This window comes from Pleurodeles waltl, chromosome 1_2, assembly GCF_031143425.1.
Source record: "Pleurodeles waltl isolate 20211129_DDA chromosome 1_2, aPleWal1.hap1.20221129, whole genome shotgun sequence".
NCBI lineage: Eukaryota > Metazoa > Chordata > Amphibia > Caudata > Salamandridae > Pleurodeles > Pleurodeles waltl.
Genome location: NC_090437.1, coordinates 1,357,815,803 through 1,357,831,846, shown reverse-complemented (window position 1 = coordinate 1,357,831,846; position 16,044 = coordinate 1,357,815,803). Strand labels below are relative to the sequence as shown.

At 44.3% G+C, this 16,044-nt stretch overlaps 1 protein-coding gene across 1 annotated transcript in view; it reads right to left on the bottom strand.

Annotated features, from left to right (window-relative positions):
- LOC138257365 (uncharacterized) overlaps positions 1-11,757 on the bottom strand; it is a 125,578-nt gene extending 113,821 nt beyond the window's left edge. Inside the window, exons 1-2 of the mRNA XM_069205901.1 lie at positions 11,668-11,757; positions 4,364-4,604 (exon numbers count right to left, since the gene is read on the bottom strand). Of these exons, the coding sequence (XP_069062002.1) occupies positions 4,364-4,604; positions 11,668-11,757 (331 nt within the window). The remainder of the gene's footprint in view (positions 1-4,363; positions 4,605-11,667) is intronic.
- Positions 11,758-16,044: the final 4,287 nt, after the last annotated feature.

Sequence of the window (16,044 nt, the reverse complement as noted above, 5' to 3'; positions counted from 1 at the left end):
CCACCACTCATAAGGGAGTTCTCTGGCAATTTGAGAAGCCTGGAGGTCAAGCAGTTCCTCAATGGCAGTTGTTGGGTCCTGGGTGCAGCAGGCAGGGTTTGGCACCTTTTCATTGATGCAGCAACTTCACAGTTCTTATGCCTTGAACCTTCTTGGTATTTTTCTGTCCGTCAAATCTGAGTTCTTAGTATAGGTATGCTTTCTAAATACTGTATTTAGTGGGCGCTTTAAGGGGAACGTGGTAGTGACCAAAGGGTCATCTACCTTAGGGTGGATACACCCACTAAGTGACCATGTTAGGTGGGAAGAGATCACGTCCCTACACTTAATTGGTATTTACCTTCCATCCAAGATGGGGGAAAATGAAATAGATAGTCCACCTCACGGGCAACACCTTAGGGGTGGTGCATGCTAGGTGGGGCAACTCCTCCTGTCCTAGGTTTGAATTTCCCAACATTGCTTGTGCCAAAAGTGGAGGTTTGGAATAGAGCAGACACCTGCTGCTAGCAGCAGGCCTGGAGGTCATGTTTCAAAGGCATTAAGCCCTTTGAAGCTTGCCAACAGGGCAGTGCACATTCCTGAGGGAGGGGGTGTTAGCACCTCCAACCAGGAAGGACTTTGTTCTGTATCCCAGAGGGTGGGATCCCTCACCCCAGGGATACAGAGTTGTGTCTGGCAGTGGCAGGATGTATCATTCTGAGTTGTCTGATACCAAACAACACAGGGTTCAGAGTGGCCATCGTGTAGCTGTGAAACCTGTCTTGACCAATGTCCAGCATATGTATTAAAAAGGCTGCTCTGTTCACTCATTATTACCCAGGTTTATCAAAGAAACAGTGGGCGCATATTGCTCATGCAGATATGCCCTCACAAATAATATGGTGCACCCTGCCATAGTGCTGGAAGGCCTGACAGAGGGGAGTCATAATGCATGCAGTGGATAGTGGACCGGGCACACAGGCAGTGTGCGATGTTGAGTTTGTATTTTAGGTTTGCATCAGGACACTCAGCCTGCAATGGCAGTGCTGAGGGCACCTGAATGCAGGGCCCTAGAGGTTGGCACAATCAATGCTGCTGCCCTCCAGGGTCTACCCTTAGTACCTGCTGCCCTTGGTAGATGAGTACCATTTACTAGGGACTTATGGGGCAGCTAAATGTATCTCCAATTGTGTTAATGCATCACAGCAGTTTAGGGAAAGAGCTCTGTCACAGGGATCCTGCTTCTATGCTACATCACATATTAGACAAAAAGTGGGGGCCAACCATGTCAAAAAGAGGCCTCTCCTCACACATGGTGTGTAAGATAATGATGGATTGAAATACAGGACAGAGTGATTACCAATGGCTGAGATTAATTCAAGCAATTCAACCATCACTTTTTGTACACTTTAGTATGTCACCCTAAATCGGATGGGAATGCTCAGAGGTGCACCCCATGCACAGTGTATTACTGGAACCAAGCTGTACCTGGCTGATGAGCCCACAACTAGGGCAAAACTGGTCCTGGATTGCTTGTTTTTCGTTCCAGGGAGGAACTGGCCTGGACTGTTCCACCTGGAGGAGGATCAAGACTGATTTGCATATGGCTTGGTCCAAGCTGAGGTGGCATGGTGTTCATATTAACAGTGAATTGAGATGCAGTCCGAGTGATTATCAGTGACTGAGAAACTACAGGTATCCAATCCATCAGTGTTTTGTATACCTATTTTGCATAAACATCAGCACACACACAACACAAATTCAAATGCATCTTTGCACACACCCACACACCAAACAGGTTAATACAAAATTAACACCAACATAGGAATAAACGCAGCACCCCAATCTCAACTACCTAAAGATGTGTCTCCTGAGGTTGATCTCAAAAACAAGGGATCCAAAATGATCACATGGAAACGTTGAGTCAAAACGATCTGCTTTAGAGCACAGACCACAATTGAATGTAATGTGTGTCTGTTTACTCTTTGTATCAATGTTAGATACATGTAGGAAGCCCAAAGCACTGAGGTCACCTGTGATACAGCGTAGGCTCTTTGAAGACCCACAGGATTAAAATAACATGAGTGTTGAACAAGGGAGTAGCCCAAACACTAAAAAACCTCTAATCAGGCAAAGCACAGAAAGCAGCAAACCTGACTCTCCTTGAAAAATTCCTTTCACCCCTTCATCCTCTTTTCATTAAGTTCTTCATCCACTTGTTCATCTTTCTACATATTAATCCACCCACCTATGCATACCTTCACCATTCCATCCACCTACCAACACAACTTTTATTGATCCAAACATCTTTATATTATGTATCCATTTATCTGTCCACTTGCACATCCATACTTTGTCATCTCCATCCGTCCGTCAATCCATCCCCCATGCATCTGTCCATTTACCCCATCCAACAGTCTTTCCACCAGTCCATACATCGATTGATTGCTCCAGCCCAATGTGTTTGGTCATTTCCTCCACTATCTATCTATCTGTCCACTAGTCCGTCCATCCATTCATCCATCCTTCCGGACACCTTTAATTGATCCACCCATCAATATATTGTGTTTCCATTTATCATTCTGCTTGCCTATCCATACTTCACTCTTTTCCATTCATCCATTTCTCCTTCCTTCCATCGTTGATTCTTTCACCTATTGATCTTTTCACTCTTCCATCCATCCATTCACCCTTTCATTTATTCTTTCATCTTCCATTTTATTGTTGACTTTTTTCTTTCCTTTCATATTTCCTTCCTTCACTCATTTTTCATTCACCCTCCGTTCTTTCTCTCCCCTTTCTATCCATCCATCTTTTTTCTGTCATCTTTGTCTTTCTTGCCTTTTCTTACATTCTCACTTTTTCATTTTGTCCCTTCTCTATGTTTTTCCCACATTTTAATTCTTTCTCTTTGTTTCTTTCACAGCTCAAGTCCCACAACCTGCTTTGAATGGTATTCTCACATTTTTTTACGTATGAGCATTTTCATTAAAGGCCTGCAGACAGAAAAAACAGAAATAAATATGGGCTAGATGTACGAAACATGTTTGTGTTTTTCAAACGACTTGATTCGTGGAATCAGCCATTTGCTAATGCAACAATGCCTTTTCTGATGTACGAAGCCCAAATCGCCATCTAGGTTTGCAAATCTATATTTGGAAAAGGCATATCTAGGACGTCCCTTCCACATAGTGATTTGGTATGTACAAATGTTTTGTGACCAAAATGTGGTCGTGAAATATTTGCACTTTACTGCCAACTCACAGTTAGTGGTAACCCATTTGCCAATCGGAAGGAGTCCCTAAAGGACCCCTTCACCTTTGAGAATGGTTGAATAAACATGTTTTCAGAGCCACTGCCTACTCTTAAAAAAACAAAATCAAACTTTTCAATTTTTATCTTTAATTGCATTCATTTCCTTTTAACAAAAGTGGACTAAATAAGAATTACTACTTTCCTTAAATGAAAATGGGATGCATTTAAAAAGAGAAATATTAACCCTTGAAGTTTCATTTTTTAAGTGAAGGTAGTGGTCTGCAGGACACTCCCTGCTGTTAAAAGAAATCATTATTATAATTCTCAAAGAGGAACCAGTCCCTTGGGAATGTACATTATAAGTCACCCAATCGCATTTTGTACATTTGAAAAAGCATTTTTGCTGTCACAAATGGGCCGATTCTCAGAAAAAGGCTTTGTACATCTTACTCTTAATTCCTCCGAGCCATGCACTGCTTTTTAGCTCGTTCTCTGCACACTCATTATTCTGAGTGGCACGACCCTTATGTAGCCTGTCTGTACCCTGGCTGTGACTTCATGAGGACACAAACACTCATGGAGCCTGACTTAAACCCTTGCAGTCAATTTACCGGGACAAAGGGCCTCAGGCAGTCTGCTACAAACCATATCTGATTAAGAATAACTCGGCTAGCAACCGGCAGTTTGTGTGCAGGTCACAGGTGTATGGACAACCAATAGTCAAGCCATGCAGAGCCACAAGAAGTTAATGGCAACAGGTCACCCCCTGTTCTGTCCTCATTGGAATGCTAGAAATTAGAGGAAAGAGCCATGGCAAGGCTGATGGAGTCAACCGCAGGACAAGGAACCACCGCCACCCCATCCCCAGGTTAGGGGAAGGGGCCACTGTGGACAATAAGGAAGAATTGGGGTGCTTTACCGTAGAGTCTGACACCGCCACCAAAGCCTTGTAGACAGAGATATTTCTTTTTGCTGAAACAAAGAAGGATGACCCTAACAATTACTCCCTGATACTTGCCCCAAAAAAAGCTTGCACTTGGAAAATTCACATAAATTCTGGAGGTGCATTAAGGTTTCAATCAATTGCTTTTCACATATTTATGTGCAATAACTGAATCTATAATCTTACCATAGTTAGGGCAGACGGGGGTGTCTCCTCCACGATTGCAGACCAGGTGTATCTTTGACTGATCCCAATTGCACACCCGTATATAGAACGTTGGATTGTCTATTCCAGTGTATTGGCGCCATAAATCTGGATTCTGACGACAAGTTTCTTTACTATGATGTCCAGGTTTCACATACAGGTTGCTTATTATTTCTCGCTGTTGGGTTGAAAGTGTCTGACCAGGCTGAAGGACAGCATGATGCTAAGACAGAAGAAGGAAGGTCACTTATGAAGGTGGAACATAAGCCTATCACTGAAAAAAGGGACATAGGATCAATGGACAAAAAAATCAGACCAGGAGTTAAGGGCTACATCCTTCACTGCTCCCAGTCAATGGAGGAACACCCCTCGCTGTCACAATATCAGGATCCATGTGTTTCTTGAAAGGACAGACTACATTTCTCAAGACGATTCTCCGTGATCCATCCAGGACACCAGGACCAAACCCTCAAAACACCTGGGTTTAATAATAATGTATCTTAAATCTCCCCACTCAGAACCAGCAGTGCATGATCTCACCATGAACATACCATGAACCCCACTATGAGTCTGTGTTGTTGCATCATCTATCCATGTCTCAACCATTAAACAAAGAAACCTTACAACTAACCCCCATTTTTGATTTATTTAACTATTTATCTAGTTTACTATTTATTTATTAACCGTCACATTTTCAACAAAACCTACAATAGAAAATAATATTCATATATATGCTATACAATGGTGAATATAGTATGCAATAAGAAAACTTTCAGAAAACAAACAGATAGAAAAAGTCAGAGAGAAAAAACTAAAAATAGATAGGAAATCAGAAAATGTAAAGAAAGTATCATGTGCACCAAAATAAAAATGTAAACAGCACAAATTGGCTACGAATAAAACAATTAAGTTAGTATACATTTTACTTCAGAAATAATGAATCATGATCAATAACTGTGTATGGCAGCAATTGTTTTTACCAATGGTTTTTGCTAATATCAATAGAAGCAAAAGAGTGCAGCTTGGGTTTTCTATGATGTCAATAAGATCCCAGAGGTGGTAAACATCCCACTTATTCACAGTTACCCCATGTCCCCACCTACATTTTTTAATGTTATCAAAGACCCCTGTGCCATTTGTGCCTGCTTTCACCCCTTGTGCTCGGATACAGAACACACCTCTTCAGTCCTACACCCCTTTTCCACCTGTTGTCTTGACACCCCACATCTCCCACTGGCCACAAGTCCCTTCCTCCTACCAAATTAACAGTAAACATACGTGGCACTCTGCCACCCTCTCACACCACTCCTTAGCATTACCCAAAAAGAACCTAGGGCCAGTTGTACGTAGGTAATCATTTGCAAGCACCAAGTACCAAATTTTTGCGATTTGCTATGTGGTTACCGCAAACATCAATGTACAAATGTGTCTTTGACTCATTCTGCGATTCCCAGTGGGTTGCAAATATGTGTACCTCATGAATAATAATGAGGTAGGTCTCGCTTTATGACTCATTTAGAATCACAAAAATCACAGGGATGGGGGCCTGCTGGGGTCAGCAGACCACTGTGTCTGTGATTGCTTTTAAATAGAGCAATCTTTTTTCTAATGCAGCCTGTTTTCCTTAAAGGAAAACGGGATACATTTAATTTAAAAAAAAAAGAAAAGTTTTCTTTTCATTTTTGAAGAGTATGCAGTGGTCTGTTGGACCACTGCCTGCTAATGAAAAATGCTTCTACAGACATTCACTTGGGGCCCCTACCCATTTGCGAATGGGTTACCACTAACCTGAATTTGGCGGTAAATTGTGAAAGTGTGCGCATTTCATTCACAAAACATTTGTATATTACAATGCCATTTGGTATTAGGAAGAGACACACTCAACACGCCCCTTCTTAATACTGAATTGCAAACCCGAGTTGCGATTCAGTACGAGGTTACCGAATTACATTTTGGTCTTTGTATATTTAAAAATGGCTTTTGCATTTGCAAGCTGCCTGATTCTGCGAATTGGGAAATTTGCCAACGTCAAAAGGCTTTGTACATCTGGCCCTTGCTGTCTCCATACTTTCTACTAAGCCCACGCAAAAACGACAATATACGTGCCTACTGCCAATATGCACCTTCCCTCCTCCTCTTCACTGAGCAGTGCTGTCCGCGCCCTATGGCCCCACAGCCTCATCGGTGGGAAACCCCACTCACTCTGTGCATCTGCAGAGATCTGTGGTTAGCTGGTGGAGCCCCAGGACACCTGCACATACCTACTTCCCCCATGTTTGTAGAGACTCAAGAGTGACAGGTGACCATGAGCATACCCGCTGTGGCATCAGTGGAAACTAAGGGCCAGATGTACCAATATCAGGAATATCCATTACCTAATTGCGATTATGAAGTCGCTTTTTCTACTATATAAAATTCCTTGAGTTTCATTTAGAGATTCCTAGTGGGTTGCAAATTGACCTGTCTCATGAAAGTTTGTGTGGTAGGTCGCAATTTGCGACCCATTAGGAATCAATGTATCACAGGGATAGTGGCCCACTGACGGCAACAGACCATTATGTATGTGATTGCTTTTAAATAAAGCAGTCTTTTTTTTTTTTTTATGCTATCCGTTTTCCTTAAAGAATAATGGGATGTGTTAAAAAATACATGTTTTTTTTCGTCTTTTGTTTGAGAAGATTGTGGTAAACAAACTTTTTTTATCATTCACAGGGATGCCCCTTCCAAATACCGACCCAAAAATGCGATTGGGTAGCATGCTACTGAATCACAGTTTGGGCTTGTTTCATACCAAAATGCTTTTTTTTCACAGTCACAAATGGGCCAAATCTATGAAGTGGCCGGTTTGTGCCTGGAAAAAAGCTTGATAATATGACCTAATGATTTTATTCTATGAGAGCCACAAGTAGCACAGAAAAGTATGAACTTGATAAATCACAACACAATCTGTTATATTCTAAAGAGATCATAAAATAACAGAAAATAAAGCTATTACACATGTTTGAAAAAGAGAAAAAGGAAGAGGCAGAGAAAGAAAATAAAGAAAAAAATAAGGGATGTGGATTCTGCCTCTGAATGCCCCGGAGCATGAATGCCCCGGAGCATGGTCTAAATGAAGATGTGGAGTTGGACACATTTTTTAAAATGATAACACAATAGATGTGATAAAGATGTACTTGAAAGTCTCTTCCTCCAAAGGCATCACCTTCCTCGTTCAAATATCTCACACCAACCTTGATCTCCATCTAACATCTAAAATGGGACAGTTGTACTCCGGTCGTGCTACTGATGTCTGTGCCGCAGTGTCCTATACGAGCACAGCTGCACATCGAGTCATTGCTTTATTGTCGACTCTATCAGATCCCTGGGATTTAAGCTGAACAAAAATCTGAAGCTTCAGGTCCATGCAAGGACATTGGTAGGCCACTTAATATGAGATTAGACTTGTAAGAGAACTCAAACTCCTAAAGATGGTTTCAAGTCAGTAGTAGAATCCTTTGTAGGGATAAGAAGGCAAGAATTCTCAAACAGACATTCTCAGCGAGAGCACTTTCGGTATCTTTTCAAGAACCAGGACTGCCATCTTTAATGTCCTCACTGATGATGTCATTGTCAGCGACCCTGCTTTTCTAATCACAACCACCTGCTGGTGCAGCTCCTGTAGTGCGCCTCCTAATGGTATTGTAAGTATGGATCATGTTCTTGATGTTAGTAGAGATTGTGGGGTATGTTTACAAGTAATGACGCATTGTTACGCTAAAGCAGCGATGCATCAAAATAACTTGCACTGCGTCAAGACAGTTTACGACGCAATGGAAGTATCATATTTAAAATATCGGGCACTCTGGCGTAAGGTCCCAAAGATGCGTCAGAAATTCTGACGCATTTGTGGGAAGGATGCCACAACACATCAGCCCCAAAAGTGGTGTATTGCTGGAGTTGGCCTTGGCGACAGACGGAACTTCAGCAACGCATCAAAAAACATAGGTTGGTTTTGACTTGCCAAAGTTTGCTAATGTGTGGGGATCAATATAATAGTGTGTGAAATGGTGAGGAACCACCCTTGGACTCTATTACATTGGTCCTGGATTTAAAGCATACAAGTGTGAAGCATGGCTATGTGTCTCATTACAGTGGGCATAGTCTTCTTATTTGTACAAAGATCCCTAAGTATGTGTGACATATTGAGTGACACTTGAATATGAGTGCATTCAAGTATATGTTGGAATGAAAAGTGGCAATTTATGTGTTATGTACCTTATGTGTGTACTTACCTGTTGTGCTTTTAGAGTACGCTTGGCTGGACTTGGAGATCCATTCCCATATGGAGATATGGCAATCCCGGCCCATCACTTGTCACATTGTCTTGCTGCATTGGATGATGATAACATAGGTGCCATAGCCCCAGGTTGGTCAAGGGGTCCTACAACATGATTGTCACATGTAGAGACCTACCACTCATTGAGAGGATATGATTTTATAACTTATTACAGTGCGTTAAGTGACTTCAGATGGTCAGATTCCTATTACACAGCTGATGCGTCATTTCCTACCTCTGGGTTGCAGAGGCATAGGCATTTTGACACATTCAAGGCTTAGCGTGACACATCTGAAAGAAGTGTCACACATTGCCAAACTTCTAAATATCACTGCATTAGTCATTAGTGAGATTTGATGAAGGAATGACTACCCTGCATACATTATTAATTGTGTGGCACAGTCGGTTCTCGCAAAGGTTTCTTTCTGACGGAGCCCCACAAAAACTGACGCATTGGGCCACATGGGTCCCCTTGTAAATATGGAGCAAAGAAAGTGCCATGGAGCTTAATAACGATGCAATAATGGTGCAAGCTCCATGTAGATATGCTCCTGTATCTGATGGTTTCTTCCCCTTCACAGCGATGCACCGGCACATTTTCTAATTACTGGAGATTGTTTTGCGCTGCATGCAGATACTTCAAATCTTTTAATTTTAATACCTTAATTTACATTTTTTATTTTTCAACTTATTGTTTTTCTTGCCACTGACATCCCAGAAATCCCTCAACCCACTTAATGCCCCTCAAACAAAGCCAGACCCTACTTGTTGCATCCTATTTTATGGTTCTTACAACAAAGTGATTGTTGGGAAATCTGAGGAACACACTCTCATTGCACTCACCAAGAAGCCCCCCTGCTTACACATTCACAGATTTTTCGGGCAGGAAATATTCAAGAAAAAAATGAGGTAAAGCTCCCTTGATTTTGAGAGTGTCAGTTTCATCCTCTGTTGAGAACATCTGCTTATATTCAGAAACAATAGCTATTGGCCTCCAGATTCAAAGTTAGTCTCCCACTTCTAAAAGTCAATTTCCTTCATAGGTGAAGGAGTTTCATTGCAAGACTCTTCCAAGGTTATCCATAACTCTGGCTCTGTACGATGAAAATAAACTATTTGTATCACCTCTTCCCTACCAGGGGCTGTTGCTGTGCTCCAGCATTCTGGACTGCCTGGTTTAATGAAAAAAACAACACAATTCAGCACACAGCATCTTGTGTCAGGGAGGCATCCCATGGGTGGAGCATGGGCGTTCCTGTGCATTTACCTATGGATTTTGACACACCCTAGATTTAGTAAATGGTGCACCAACCAGAGACTAAGGAGAAATATCTTTACTTCTCCTTGTCACTTCCTTTTTGCATGTGGGTGGCATTCCGCATCACATATACAAAGAGGAATACACTTCTAAGAATTGTATTTGTGCAGGAAGGTATTCTTTAGTGCACAAAAACTATTCTGACAAGAATGCAGACACCCTTGTGTTGTGGCACAAGGGTGCCCGCGTTGGTGCTACGCAGTGCGTGTGCCACATCTTTGTAAATATGCTGCATTTCTACTCGCTCCCTTTCACATAATGCAGTGCAGCAAGTTCACTTACTGCGTTGCGTTGCATGAAAGTTTAGTAAACCTGAGCCATAGTGAGCTAGGACCATCAGACTGGAATCAGATCCTTCTTTTGATCAAGGGAAGTCGGTACCTCAGCTTCTCACAGCCCCTTTTCAAGGCCTCATTAGAGCAGATGCCATCTGCACGGTTGACAGTCTCCCCCTATTTCATCATTCAGACACAGCTATGGTTTAATGCAACAGCTTGTCCAAAACTGTGGGTTGATGAGTGATAGTAGAAGCTGTTGTGTCAATCAATGAAAAAATACAAACGATAATGCGTGAGAAGAGACATCTCTGATGGCTTTAGTCCACTTTGCAAAGTTTGTTAAACTCTAATGAAAAATCCTGAAAATATTGGTAGTGCAGGGCAGATTCTCCCACCAAAACAATTAGCAGGAATATTCTGCAATTAAAACAATTTTTGCTGCTGTCTTTGCGCCCCCGGTAGTCAACACAGAGGTAGGGTAACCTCTTACCTGAGTGAATGGAGGCAGAGTCTGTAGGAGAGAGCCTTTGCGATAAAATATTCAGGGTCTCATTTACAAAGATTTGGCATAGGGCGGCGACACAAGTATTTTTGCAGTGCTGTCGTACACCAAATCGAAGGGGCAGGAATCCACTGTATCTACAAAATATGGTGAATTCCTGTCCTTTAAACCAGTGCTGGTGCACGACTTGGTGCAAGGGTGTCTGCGTTGTTGGAGGGTTATTTTTGTGCAGGAAGGTAACTTTCCTGCATAAAAACAATCCATGTAGGTATTTTCGTCATTCTTTGTCTGCTGCACAATACAGCACACATGGAAAGATGAAAAAACAGGAAGAAATGAACACATTTATCCATGTTGCGCCTGCTCTGGGGAGGCATAACATGTCGATGCTGCCCCAGGTTTACAGGCATTTGTAAATCTTGAGCAGCGTCAAAATCCATGGGTGGTGCGTGGGAAAACCACTACAACGCACATGCAATGCCTCCTTCATACAGATTAAGGCCATGCAGTACTTTGCACTGCCTTGCCTTACTACATAGCTATGAGGCCATGCAACGCCATGCAGCGTGGCTTTGCGTCGCCTCATAGACATGACTGAGAGGCTTGCGCCACCCAAGCGTTTGAGAAACTGATGATCTGGTGGTACATGCCTCTTGTAAATAAGCCCCTAAGTTCTCCCCACAGAGTTGGTTCAGCCAGCACAGACGTCTGGTATCCTGGAGATAGGAATTCATATCAACAGCGCCTTGAGACTGTCACGGGTGAGTAGTGCGCTTTACAAATTCTATGATTGATTGATTGAATGGTAAAGCCGTCATCATTAAAAGGAGACCCTCCTGTAAATGGCTTGCATTCCCTTCAGATACTCACCTGAAGATCCCAGTCACTCCCCAGATAGGAGAAGGTGTAGCTGAATACATAGGGGGTCTCATTGACCATCGTCATGCAGTTGTTCCCCATGGTGGATGACCACCCTCACAGCTTAGATGCTCCAAGGGTCTGGGGTGTCCCAAAGATGGGAAGTCCCTGGGGTAAGAAGACAACAAAATGGATAAATGGCTCCGACTTTGAGAGGGGTAGATGTATTTGAGAAGGACCTAGAGGAGAGGGGCGAACAAAAGAGAAGGTAACAAGGTAGAGGCAAACCTGGTATAACATGGAATGTGTAAACATTATAAAAATATTTAAGAATGACAATAAATTATAGCAGCAAATAAAAGACTATACAAGCATGAAAACCATACTCCTGAAGAAAGGACAAATCATAGAACATTCAGAGGCCTGCGTAACAGCCCAGATTCTTTTGCGCGTGGGAATTTATGCTCTTTCTTTAACACCCACAAGAGATCGAGGCTCCAGACGTGGTTGTTCGTCACAGTATCATCTACAGAAGCAATGTGCTACACAAACATTGTAGCAGGAATATCAACAACCAAAATATTGAGAATGTAAGTATATATTGGTCTGGGGTTACCTGTGTTCCCTTCCACACTTAGCACTTCAGGATGGACGATTCCCATGGACAGAAGGATCAGTACTGATTTCCATAAAGTGGACTTCTATCTAGCGTGGCATGGTGGGTGACAAATGATAGAATGTATTGTGCCTGGAGCAATCACTAGTGGTTGAGAATGTCCATCATTTGGTTTGTTGCAGAGGTGAGTCCAATGCTTGCTATGCCACATGACTCAAGCTGCACCCTACTGACAACGCCCTATTAGGCCTAAACTGGTCTCGGTTCGCTTGTGCTTCCTTCAGGAGTGGGCTCCACCTGTCAGTTCCGGGTGTACTGTTCCCATGAGGAGCAGAGTCAGTACTGAATTCCATAAGATTCAGGGGTTCATTCCGAGTCTGACGGTCTTGAGACCGCCAGGTTCGGGGTGCCCATCAGACCGCCGTTGTAGTGGCAGTCTGATATGCCACATTCCGACCGCGGCCAAAACGCCGTGGGAATACCGCTGACACCACCACGCCGGAGAAGGCCTCCAGCTTGGAGGTCCCAGCAGTTGTAATCTGCCAGGGCAGCGCTGCAAGCAGCATTGCCCGCTGGATTACGAGTTCCATTCCGCCAGTCTTTCCATGGCGGTCCACCCCGCCATGGGGCCCCCTTACACAGCCCTGTCACGCATTTCAGTACCCGAATTGGGTGCAGTGAAATGCACGATGGGTGCTGCTGCACCGCCACATTGGCGCAGGCTCTATTCCGAGCCGCCGTCAATGTTAAGGCCCTCTTCACCTCAGGGCCGACGGACGGAAACACTGTTTCTGCCCGCCAGCCCTGCGGTGAAGCCAGAATACGGCTGGCGGTGTCTTGCCGCACCAGCGGTCAGGTGTCGGTTAGAGTTTGGCGGGCGGCTTCCGCCACCTGCCAAACTCAGAATGAACACATCAGTGTCTGTCTCAAATTGCATAGTGGATGGAAAACAATGGACTGGAATGTGGCACAGAGTGACCACAAGGGCCTGAGATTAATTCAAGCATTGCTCCCATTACCTTGTTGTTTTTTGCCGTAGACACCCTAAGGGTATATTTACAAGCCCAGTGTGCCACCAGTGTGTCACTTTTTGTGATTCTGCAGCATACATAGAAGAGAAAAATGCCTCTCTGTATTGCATTTGTGCAGGAAGGTATCCCCTGCAATCCTGCTGACAATGCAGACACCCTTGCACCATGGTGCAAGAGTGCCTGCACTGACACTAGGCAGAAATTTGTGCACCAGTGCAGGGGGACTGACAGAAATGCATGGCATCTTGTAAATATGGTGCATTTTTGCCCATTCCCTGTGGCGCAGGGCAATGCAGAAAGGTCACTTGCTGTGCTGCCCTGCACCACAGGGCTTGTTAATGTGCCTCTAAGTGCAATAGGAATGTCCAGGGCTGGGTTCAGCACTCACTGGGCTATAAGACTCAAGCTGTACCCCACTAACGAGGCTCTAATAGGCTGGAGCCAGCACCTTTGAAGATTTGCATACGGTGGACCTCCTTCTAGAATCTCATGGTGGGTGAAAAACAATGGAGTTACTGCTGCCCGAGCCATTACCATGGATGACACTCATTCAAGTATTTCATCAGTCGCCTTGCTGCTGATGAAGTACTGGTTCGCTATTCTTAACTCAACATCTACGTACCTTGAAGATATAGATATTGTTAAGTTGCAGATAAGTGGAGATAAGTTCAATAAACCAATACTTACCTTTGCATGCTAAACATGTCATTATTTCAGTTGTCAATAACTTGGTAAGATGCTCATGAAGCACGATATCTACTATACAAACATTTTAAACTATTATAAAAATAAAACTAATTTATAGCAGCCAATCCAAATTTGATCAGCATGAAAACGATATTACTCAGGATCGCGCAAATTCCATATACTTACTGTGCTGATATTGTGATTCTCAACATTTGTTCAATATAATATTTAAAACTCACTACCCTGGTGCCATCCACATGTAGGAAAGAAGCAGGATGATATTGGCACCCATTATCCAACCATGCCTTTCACCCCTTACCTAAAGCCTAACAATATAATGTGTCCCCAACCACAAAGGTCCCTCAGCCCTTCCTCTTTTTATTTGTGTCCTGCTGATGCAAAAACACCATAACTCAGACAATGCTTGCTGTAGCCTCCAACTCATACTGCTGCCCGTGCAGAGAACAACTTTATGCTGCCCTAAAATGAGCGCAAGCCTCCTCCCTGCCCATGAATAATATATTACAACAAACTGCACTCTTAGAACTTTGAAGCACCATATTGAATAGGCCAGAGAGAAATGTCCATTCTGCAGGGGCAACATTGGGTAATTTAAGTAATTTTGTAGAAAGCTTGTTATGCAAATTTCCCAAAGTTATGCTATTATGCCACATTGCATAATCAGGCACTTGTAGTTTGACTCTCACTCCTAGACGAGACTGCTGGTTTAGGGATGACAGCACTTTTGTTTATAGCCGACTAGGTCAATCCATACAACAAATCGCAACTGTCGGTCCACCCCTCCCAGCTCACAAGCAGTTCCTCACCAAAAACCCAAACAGTAGAAGGTCATTTCTGGCAGCCTTTATGCATGGACTCTAGAATATGGCATCTCAGGGGAGTCATGTGGAGCGGAGATTACCCTTTTATCTCGTTAACAATAAGTCTCAGCTACACACAGGCCATGAAGGAGATGCAGGAATGTTTTCAATATATTTATTGAAATGACTGCAATTTACAGTAAAATGCATGAGCTGCAATAATTATCAATCAATCAATCAATCAAAGGCATTTGTATAGCGCACTGCTCACCCGGAGGGTCTCAAGGCGCTGGGGGGGGGGGAACGCTACTGCTCGAACAGCCAGGTCTTGAGTTGCTTCCTGAAGGCGAGATGGTCTTGCGTTGTCCGGAGGTGGATGGGGAGGGAGTTCCATGTCTTGGCTGCCAGGTAGGAGAAGGATCTTCCTCCGATGGTGGCTCTGCGGATGCGGGGGACGGTGGCGAGAGCGAGGCTGGCGGAGCGGAGCTGGCGGGTGGGCTTGTGGAAGGTCAGGCGGCTGTTGAGGAACTTGGGGCCCAGGTCGTGGAGGGCCTTGTGTGCGTGGGTGAGGAGTCGGAACGTGATTCTTTTGTTGACGGGGAGCCAGTGCAGGTCTCTCAGGTGTCCGGAGATGTGGCTGTGTAGGGGGATGTCCAGGATGAGTCGTGCTGAGGCGTTCTGGATCCGTTGGAGTTTCTTCTGGAGTTTGGCGGCGGTGCCGGCGTAGAGGGCATTCCCGAATTCCAGCTGACTGGTGACGAGGGCCTGGGTGACCGTCTTCCTGGTCTCGGTGGGGATCCACCGGAAGATCTTTCGAAGCATGCGCAGGGTGTTGAAGCATGAAGATGAGACGGCGTTGACTTGTCTGGTCATCGAGAGGGAGGAGTCCAGGATGAAGCCTAGGTTGCGAGCGTGGTCCGTTGGCTTGGGGGTGGCTCCCAGGGCGGGGGGCCACCAGGAGTCGTCCCAGGCGGATGGTGATGATCCCAGGATGAGGACCTCCGTCTTGTCTGAGTTCAGTTTCAGGCGGCTGTTCTTCATCCATTCGGCGACGTCTTTCATCCCTTCGTGTAGGCTGGCTCTGGCGGCGTCCGGGTCGCTGGTGAGGGAGAGGATCAGCTGGGTGTCGTCGGCGTAGGTGATGATCTTGAGGTTGTGTTGACGTGCGATGGTTGCGAGGGGGCTCATATAGACGTTGAAGAGGGTGGGGCTGAGCGATGACCCTTGTGGAACT